Source organism: Polyergus mexicanus, unplaced genomic scaffold (assembly GCF_030449975.1).
Source record: "Polyergus mexicanus isolate NDT 795.1 unplaced genomic scaffold, iyPolMexi1.0 SCAF_21, whole genome shotgun sequence".
NCBI classification, from domain to species: domain Eukaryota; kingdom Metazoa; phylum Arthropoda; class Insecta; order Hymenoptera; family Formicidae; genus Polyergus; species Polyergus mexicanus.
In genome coordinates this window covers 4,386,786-4,395,620 of record NW_027223341.1, presented here as the reverse complement: position 1 = coordinate 4,395,620, position 8,835 = coordinate 4,386,786, and the positions used below count along the sequence as shown (strand labels likewise).

The following is an 8,835-nucleotide window of genomic DNA, read 5'->3' as shown; positions in this document are numbered from 1 at the left end:
TCGAATTTTTACGAATTAATCCACGCACTTTATCGATAAAATGAATTTATTAACGATTATAATGGTCAATCATAATCTACCGATTACTACCGATTAATTATTAAAATAACTCGAAGAAAGAAACGCGTTATTCGTTGCGGAGACTGCGCGACGACAACAAGCAAGTTATATCGGTACTAGCGTTGCCGGCTGCCGGCTGCCGAACGACTGAATGTATCACATTACGCGTGATCGACGCGGACGCTATCATGTGTCCTGTAATCGGCTAAAGCCTCCGACATTGTAAATTCGATAGTTTCGAAAACATGAAAATATAAAATATGAAAATATAATGACGTATAATAACATCGTTTTTTTTAATAAATTCATTTTATCAATAAAGTGCGTGGATTAATTCGTAAAAATTCGATAAGTGGTACAATTCGTGAGTGAAAAAAAGTTTGCTAGTTACTCGTTGTATCACACGGAAATATTACTTATTGAGTCATATGAGGGCAACAAATCTCTACATACAAGATAAGAGTCAGTGAGTGAAAAAGAGAGAGAAAGAGAGAATGTGTGTGTGTATATGCGCATACGTTTTCTCTCACACATACACCCCATTACATGTAGCAAACAGTTAATCGCAGCGAGCGCCTCACGTAATCACCAGCATGGGACGGTGAGTTGCGCCGCTCCTGCCTGCCTTGTGTACGCGGCCCGTAATTCGTTAACTATTTTGACTTATAATTTAAAAACTAAGCCTCGGAAAAAATTTTGGCAAAGGAAAAATCATCTTAGAATAGTGTCAAATATATGACATTGTAAGGACAGAAGGTTGTTTTAAATCACCCTGTATATGCACATATGTATACATGCAAGTAAAAAATCCTCGAAAATGGACGCCCGTTAGTCTTGTTGCATTACTGCTTTTTGCCACGAAAGGCCAGAAAGCATTTTCAGGCCGTATCTCGGCCGTAAACATAGACATATGTATAGAATGGACTGAGCGTTGCGATAGACAAACATGCTCGCTGTAGAAAGAGAAGTACTATATAGGAGGCCTATTTTGTCTCTTTTCCTAGCATCTCATTGGTGATTTTGTCCTCCTCTATATAAAAAATTACCAATGAAATGTTAGAAAAAGAAACAAATATAGGCCTCCCATATAGTATCTCTCTTTCTACAGCGGGCACGCGTTTGTCTATCTCGCAATGCTCAGTCCAGTCTATAGTCTATATATCTATAGCCGTAAAGCGATATGCTAGATAGCTAGATGCTAGAGGCTAGAGAAACAAGGATAGCGTGATCGTTGATCCTTTTCTATCTTTCCTCTCCACGATGTGCGTCCACGTGAGCAATGCAATCGTGTGTATACGTATACAAACATATACTTTACATAGAGATCGAGAATTTATTTTTCAGATTTGGTAACCATGAAACCGGAGTTTCGCATTGTCATCGCGCGAGATCTCCAATATCAATTCGTAGTTTGGCCGTCATTCCTGCCGACCCTTAACAAAAACAAAAACAAAAATCCTCTTAGAAGAGGAGAAAGTCCAAAAAATAAGGTCCAAACAAAGGACACACGCGCAACGTGTCAAAACACGTCCGTACTCGACCAAGCCCGCAACGGAAGTGTAATCGTATGTGAATCGTGTCATTCAGAAATAAATATTAAATATGGTTAAGTGAGTGGTCGAAAAAATTATCAGAACGAAATTGGCAATGTAAGGCCGGTATTCATAGTCAATCCTTATTTCAAAACCGTTTTAAATAATGTCTTAAGATGCTAATACGGCTCTATGATTGGTTTAGGACATCTTAAGATTATTCTTAAGACGATCTTAAATATAAGAATTGACTTTGAATAACGGCCTTAGAAACTTTTAGCAGCAGTTCTGATAAATGATAAATTAGAAAAACAGGAAAGAAAAAATTATCGTAGGAAATGTTATTGGGTAAATCCAATATTCATAGAACGATACAATCATAGATTTTACCACGCATTTTTTCCTGTCATTATTTTGGAAGCACTATTCAGGAAAAAAAAATCTCATTCATATAGTCAACAGCACGGCTTGACGCTAAAGCTAAAGAAATCCAGCTTTCTTTTCTTGACACTAGCGTCGAGTTGAAGTCACGTGACCACATGCAACGTTGAAATGTGTGTGAGCGTCCCATGAATTCGCATCTTAACTGTGATTAGTTGATTTGCTTACGGCATTAAGCCCATATCAGACTACGTATTGAAGATTGAAATTTGACCAATTAGGATAAAAGGAACTAAAATTTCCTTGTATGTATATGGAACATCAGAATATAAATTGTGATATTAATATCATATATAACTATTCAGATATTTCGAATATTAGAATTATGATCAATAATTTTAAATTTTCTATTAATTCCTGAATCTGTATGCGGGAAAATAATCGATAATAGATTTTACATATAGCATTGTAAGACTTTTAATAGAAAAATATAGTTGTCAATGAAAAAAGCGAATACTGAAATGTAACAAGGGAAAATTTCTCTGCATAATACAATTGAGAGAGAGAAAGAGATTAAAATTATCAAAATTGGTCAGCAAAATATCTCAACCATTTATTTTCACTATGAATCCATTTTTCAGAGATTACTGAATAACAAATTGTTATAGGCATGCCTTTTTGATCGCAATTAGTTAATTAGCAACTTTCTTCCGAATCTTGTCTAAATTCTATCAATAAAAAGCTACAAATAACTTTTCTCGTGCTGTTCGTACCGCAACATGTATAATTTTCGTATAAATTCCGTTTATATCGTTTACTGACGATATATGCTTTCCAGTGGCATTTAGTCTTGTTTCGGCATCGATAATCGTTGAGTGAGGGAATATGACTGCGAAGTGGCTCGACCGCTATTCGAGGGTTCTATCATAGCTTGCAGATTGGAGATTTCACCTGTCATGGTCTCGCAACAATCGTTCATGATGATTCCGCCGCCTGGATGGATGAACGCGAGGCTGCCCTCGCTGGACGAAGCCAAACTGGTCGATAAAGGCGGTGATCGTTCTTTAGGCGACGCTGAGGAAGCGGGATTTGCCATGAGCAAAGCATTAGAACACGTAACGGTCTCCAATTTACCGTGAAGCTCGAGTATACGACCTTCCAATAGCAGATTGATCTCCACCTGCGCTCGATACTTTGATTCGATAGCTCCCAACTCGAACGCGTGCTGCTCCTTCGTTTCTTGCAAGAGTCGTTGCAAATCCACTAACTGAGTCTCTTTGCGCGCTTCTTTATTTTCTAACTCGCTTAGACGTGCCTTTAGTGCTTCCAAGTGCGATGTTCGCGATTCCAATTGTCGCCGAATATCTACAAAAAGAATTCGATATCTGTGTAATTTGTAGCGTGCAAGAAATACTAGTTTTAATTTTTTTTTTTAATCTGCACATTGAATGCTTACTATTTAATTCTTCTGTATAAGATTTCTGAATTTGCGTCGCTTCTTGTTTAATCGTCGGTGAGAGAGTACTCGCATTTTCTTCAAGTCTTAATTGCGCCTATGCAGAGGTAAGAGAAATGTGTCCACACACAACACACACACACACATACATACACAATTATGTCCCGTATAATATATAATATTAACAATTTTTACGAATAATTGAACTTAAATTTTCAATACCTAATTCACATTATGCTAAGATAATTTTTTAATTCGAAATTTATACAAATCATATACTGTATAAATTATACCTCTCCTAGAAGTACAAATTTTCTCTGCATAACATCCACAATGCGTTCCAGTTCTTTACCACGATCCGCAGCTTTCAGAGCTGCTTTTAATTGGTGTCCCGCATTGAATAGTTCCGCCTCGCTAGAACGAAGTTGTTGTTGTATTTCAGTCGCTTTTTTTTGTTCGCTTTTCAATTCCAATTCAAGACATTCTAAACGTTTCTTGAATGCATGACTTTGTCGTTGTTCTTCAATGCACTATATGCATAATAAAAGTGATTAGTCTTTTTTGTATATTTTTTTCAATGTCATAAAAATAAATATATATTTTAAAAAGTCATACTTTAGTTTGCCAATGATGCATAGTTTCTTTGTATTGTTCCTCAGCTTGATGTGCTTCCTTTTTATTATGTTCCAGTTGTGCTTTCAACACTTCCACTTCTCTTTCTACCATTTTTAACCGATCGGTCTGCAAGAGAAATAATACCAAATCTATTATCCAAATTGCACATAAGAATTTGAATTATCGCATGAAAAGAATTATGAACGGACCAAAGCAAGATTATGCTCTTCCGAAGCTCGCAAGTCCCTTGATTTACCGAGCAAACGTCGATTACGTTCGGCATGGACCTCTCGTCTTTGCCTTTCAAACTGCAGTTGCATTTGCATTAATTGAAGTAATTGATTAGTGCAGGTTGGATCTATAGTATCATCGTCTCCTCCGTCTTCTTCTGTATCCTCCTCCCCTTTTTTATTTTGCCTCTGCCTGGTATTGTTTGTTTCTGTAATAAACCACTTTGCTTGTCAGAGATATTTTCATTCTTACACGTTATATGTATGTTATTTTATATTTACTCGTTTTGTTAGAGAAATTATTCACTCTTGTACAAGTCTCGATATATCGATCGAGCATACTGATTGGTGATAGTCTTGAGTCAGAGCCCTCTTGGCTAAAATTTTGAATATTCTGATCTAATACTCCCAGGAAGAGATATTCATACGGAAATAAATCACACGTTTGAATGCTGACATCTTCACGTTTCGCTATTCCCATTAATTTGGTTTGATTTATTACATCTTTGCTATTACATTTTTTCTGCATTTCCATATCCGGACAAGATTTAGAGTGTCGAATCTGTGAGGAGAGCATTTTTTCGATCAATTATTATAATTTTTGCAATGCAAATTGTAGTATATAATGATTTTTGGGTAAATTTTTCATGTTCTTTTATATTCTTACTTTGTGTGTTACATTTGAAACCTCTGACGGGAAATGACATTGAGAATATAGTCGAAGTTTATAAATTTTTTGCGATATCGAATCGGCTAGAGCACTAACTATATCTTTGTCATTTCGTGCTTCGGACTGTAATTCGACGTATTTTGGCATTTCAATTGTTCCATTTCCATGTGAACTAACTATTTCCAGTACCTATATTATAAGATTATATATAATATAGTTTTTGTTTTGTTCTTTTTTTATTCAATATAAAAGATCCATTAGATAAATTGGAATTAAACCTCTTGATCTTCTTGCCAAGAATCATTCTTCCCGTTTTGACTTATCGCCATTTCTAAGAGCCTTCCATTTTCTTCGTTATTACTCACTAATTTTTGTGGCTGTTGAAGAACACTTTGTCTATCAGTCATAATCTTACTTAGTCTATGCGACAGAAATCCATGTGCATTTCCTGTGATATCCATGCTTCTCACTGCACCAGTAGAAGAGGAATTTATCGAAGTGGGCGTTGATGGCCGAGAAGATGCACTGTTGCTCAACGCATTTAGAGCACGAACTGCATTAGATCCCAAAGGTGCTTGCCTCGTTGTTAATTTTCGTAGATCCTGTATAAGATGTAATAAATATTTTTCTCTCTTTCTCTTTAAGAATACATGTATAAGAAAATTATTTTCATATACCTTAACAGGAGTAGTTTCAGGAGTAGCTTCGATAGCAGCCTCGGGCGGTGAAGTACCGCTTCTATTATTATTAGGCGTCGGCGGGGCAGAGCGTGGCTCACGGGATGTATTTTGAAATGGTGGACTATGCGGTGACACTGCCATGCTGGGTGACCAAAATGTATCATCTTCCCTATTACCTATTTCTACAGTTGTTACTCCCCCGCAGATATTTATCGACGCGCAAGTAGAAGATTGATCTGCATAGGTACACAGATACATAAATAAAACAACTTTTTACATTATTTTAAAACATAACTTTCTGCATTTTTAGATATGAAGATGATAATGCTGACCTAGAGGTGGAGTGCACCGAGAATTAACTATACTTAAAATTTCTTCTCGCCATTTGTCTAACGTAAAACGGCCACATTCTATCACGATATCGTGATGTTCCATCTTTTTCCACCTATCAAATAGAAAAGAAACGATCTATAAGAGTAACTTAGACATATTGCGTAACATAAAATATATTATTTCTCATATATATATCAAACATGTATACCTAGTGGCTGAAATTTCTGCATCCTTGGATGCTGTAACGAGCAAAGGATGCATACGTACAGAATCCAACATAGGTCTAATAGTATGAGTAAATGTAGCCAATTGATCGCGTTGTATGTATTGTTGTTTCAGGTATGATATAAAGTTGCAAGGATACATTGCATACAATCTATGAAATAAGCTATATAATCCTACCTACAATGGTGGGGTAATAAGTAAAATTTTGTTAGCTTCTCCATTTCTCTTATTTATAAAAATCGTTAAATCACATTGTTATTCACCTGCAAATGTATGAGGTACAAATGGTCCTTGTCAATGACATGCGGTGCTGTATTGGTTGAAGTAAAAGGAGTAGAAGAAGAAAGTAAAGATGACTGATAATGATAATAAGAGGCCAAGCGGCCAAATACCTCAAATATTTCTGGTAAATATGGCCCTAGAGCAGCAGGTAACATTGGTAACAACATCACTAACAGAAGTAGGGCACTCATAAGTGGTAATATATCTGCCTCCACCTTGAAAAATATAGTCTTGCAAAACTATCCATTTATTTAATTCCTCTTCCAATATTTATAAAGTTATTTCTAGATTGAATATTATATTGTTCAACATGTAAAATTTTAACTGTGATTTGCATTAAATATTATATAGTGAATAATACACATACATATAAAATGACTCATAATTTTACAACAATAACTAAAGGCATATATAGAGCTCACAAATTGATGAGAAAAATTAAAAATATGTACATACATAGATGTTTATGTATATCAATAAAAAAAGAAAAGAAATGTTTTACCTTAAGTAATTTAAGTAGATCTCTGAATAAAGCATGATTGGCTAGCTTGTACAACCAAGTAGGTTGACGTCTGGCTATATGCCCAAGTAATGTGAGTGCTTGTATTCTCTGTCCGCTATTGCCAGGTTTTGAAAAGACATCCGATAAACGATCCAATAGATGCTTGTCATGCGGATCTCGAACTCCTGCTAATACTTCAGCAGTCCTTAAGGAATTTGTGGAGAGATAATAATCGAATAATCCATTTACCAACCAATTGTCCTTAGCTATAAATGTAATCCGTCACAATTAAAAAAAGTTAAGTAAGTAACTACAACCTAATTACTCTAACACAGTAAAATATACACATATTACTTACTGCATAAGAAATGATCGTGAAATACTTTCTTGATCTCCTCGACCTCTCCAAGTTTATTGGATTCTAGTAGGTAGAATAATTCGGCAGCAGCACTGATACTCATTTTGACAGTGGCTTTAAATGGTGGCTTGGCTCAAAAAATGCTATTCTATCATGATCTTTTGATCACGCGGTAGAAATCGATCTGATAACATCGCTTTGAGGCATCTGCCACTTATCATGCAAGACTGGCATCATATGGAGCGATAATGCTAAAATATCTACAGAAGAAAAAAGAAATATATATATATATAAAGAACACAAAATCTAGCAAATCGCTAGATGATCGTAATTTTCTGTATTAGTTAGTTTGCGATATTCTATTACCAATTGCGAGAATCGAAGAGAGTGAAACAATCCAATCGAGGACAAAAATAATGATCGTGCGAATTTGCATACAAATTATCGTCGAATTTACACGGACTGTCAGCATGCATATTCTTTTGTCTTTACAATACAACGGAAAAAAGTGTTACGGGGCCGTGTATCTGCGAAACTGTCATTTGTATTAACAACCGGTCGGTCGATGATCCTTGCGAGATTTTATAGGACGCGGTTGTCGCGAGACCGAGCAACCGGATCGTAAATTCGAACGTGTCCAAGAATGAATTATTAACAGAGAATAACTCACCCGAATATCATCGAGTATCTTGAACAGATTTCCGTGAGTTCTAGGGCGACTGGCGAGTTGTGGGGTGGGGAAAATTTCTTATCTCTTTTCTGGGCTAGTGATCCTCCAGAGAGTGATTGGTATAAGCGGTTTCGTTTTCTATTGGTCGGCGGCCATTTGTTTCAAAACCGGAAACAGAGGGAGAAAGAGTAAGCAAGTAAAAAAGATAGAAAGAGTGCATGAAAAAGATGAAACAAACTTATATTTGTAAATAAAAAAATTATTATACTTTCAATAAAAAGTATTACTATTAAACTTTCATAAAATTGTACAAACTGTAATGGTAAGTATTTATTAAAATAAAAGTTTTAAGAAACTTAATGCTTTATTGAGAAAACATGAAAGAAAACAGCTAAAGTCATAATTTACATAATTTACAGCTTAACATTACATAACCTATACACTTATTTATAAATATGTAAGTTTTATTTACAGAAAAAGAAATATTTTTCATTATAGCACATTTGCATTAAAACATGTTTGAATTTTGCCGCTGAATATACCACTTCTGCTTTCGAAACAAATGGCGACGATTAGACCGATCACTTCCTAGAGCAGTGCTCGGATTTAGTTGCACATTTCGGCCCGATTCCGTGGCTCACGCCTATTGTCCCCCACTCACCGTTCGTGCGTTAGCGACGAGACGCCAGATACGCAACTAAGGAGCGTTCATATGTAAGAATGCCGAAATATAATAAATAAGACAATATCTTTTTAAATGCACCGCAAAAATTATCAAAATTCTAAAAGTTTTCTTCAATATTTTATATGTCCTAGAGGATCAAGCTCCGTAAAGTTAGCC

General features: G+C 35.6%; 1 protein-coding gene and 1 long non-coding RNA gene across 6 annotated transcripts; one reads left to right on the top strand and one right to left on the bottom strand.

The window, feature by feature from the left end:
• Positions 1-1,272: 1,272 nt before the first annotated feature.
• On the top strand, positions 1,273-6,863 carry LOC138941981 (uncharacterized). Of its 3 annotated transcripts, XR_011448230.1 has the most exons (4): positions 1,273-1,347; positions 1,405-1,625; positions 5,630-5,868; positions 5,935-6,863. It is a non-coding gene; the product is annotated as an uncharacterized lncRNA (long non-coding RNA). The 3 variants fall into 3 exon arrangements; XR_011448229.1 differs by lacking the exons at positions 1,273-1,347; positions 1,405-1,625 and adding an exon at positions 1,777-5,515; XR_011448228.1 differs by lacking the exons at positions 1,273-1,347; positions 1,405-1,625 and adding an exon at positions 1,777-5,557.
• Positions 2,566-8,132, bottom strand: Tsc1 (tuberous sclerosis 1 protein hamartin). 3 transcript variants are annotated; one of them, XM_070311979.1, is made up of 16 exons: positions 7,995-8,132; positions 7,691-7,859; positions 7,325-7,584; positions 6,967-7,232; positions 6,446-6,679; positions 6,166-6,359; positions 5,957-6,069; positions 5,622-5,860; positions 5,223-5,546; positions 4,942-5,133; positions 4,557-4,836; positions 4,254-4,483; positions 4,045-4,170; positions 3,723-3,959; positions 3,430-3,526; positions 2,566-3,338 (listed from the first exon to the last, which is right to left on the bottom strand). In XM_070311979.1, exons 3-16 carry the CDS (start codon positions 7,425-7,427, stop codon positions 2,818-2,820), a joined length of 3,156 nt encoding a protein of 1,051 aa, XP_070168080.1. In that variant the 5' UTR covers positions 7,428-7,584; positions 7,691-7,859; positions 7,995-8,132; the 3' UTR covers positions 2,566-2,817. The 3 variants fall into 3 exon arrangements, with proteins under 3 accessions (XP_070168080.1, XP_070168079.1, XP_070168081.1); XM_070311980.1 differs by lacking the exon at positions 7,691-7,859 and having other exon boundaries at positions 2,865-3,047; positions 3,154-3,338; XM_070311978.1 differs by lacking the exon at positions 7,691-7,859.
• Between the last annotated feature and the right edge of the window lie 703 nt (positions 8,133-8,835).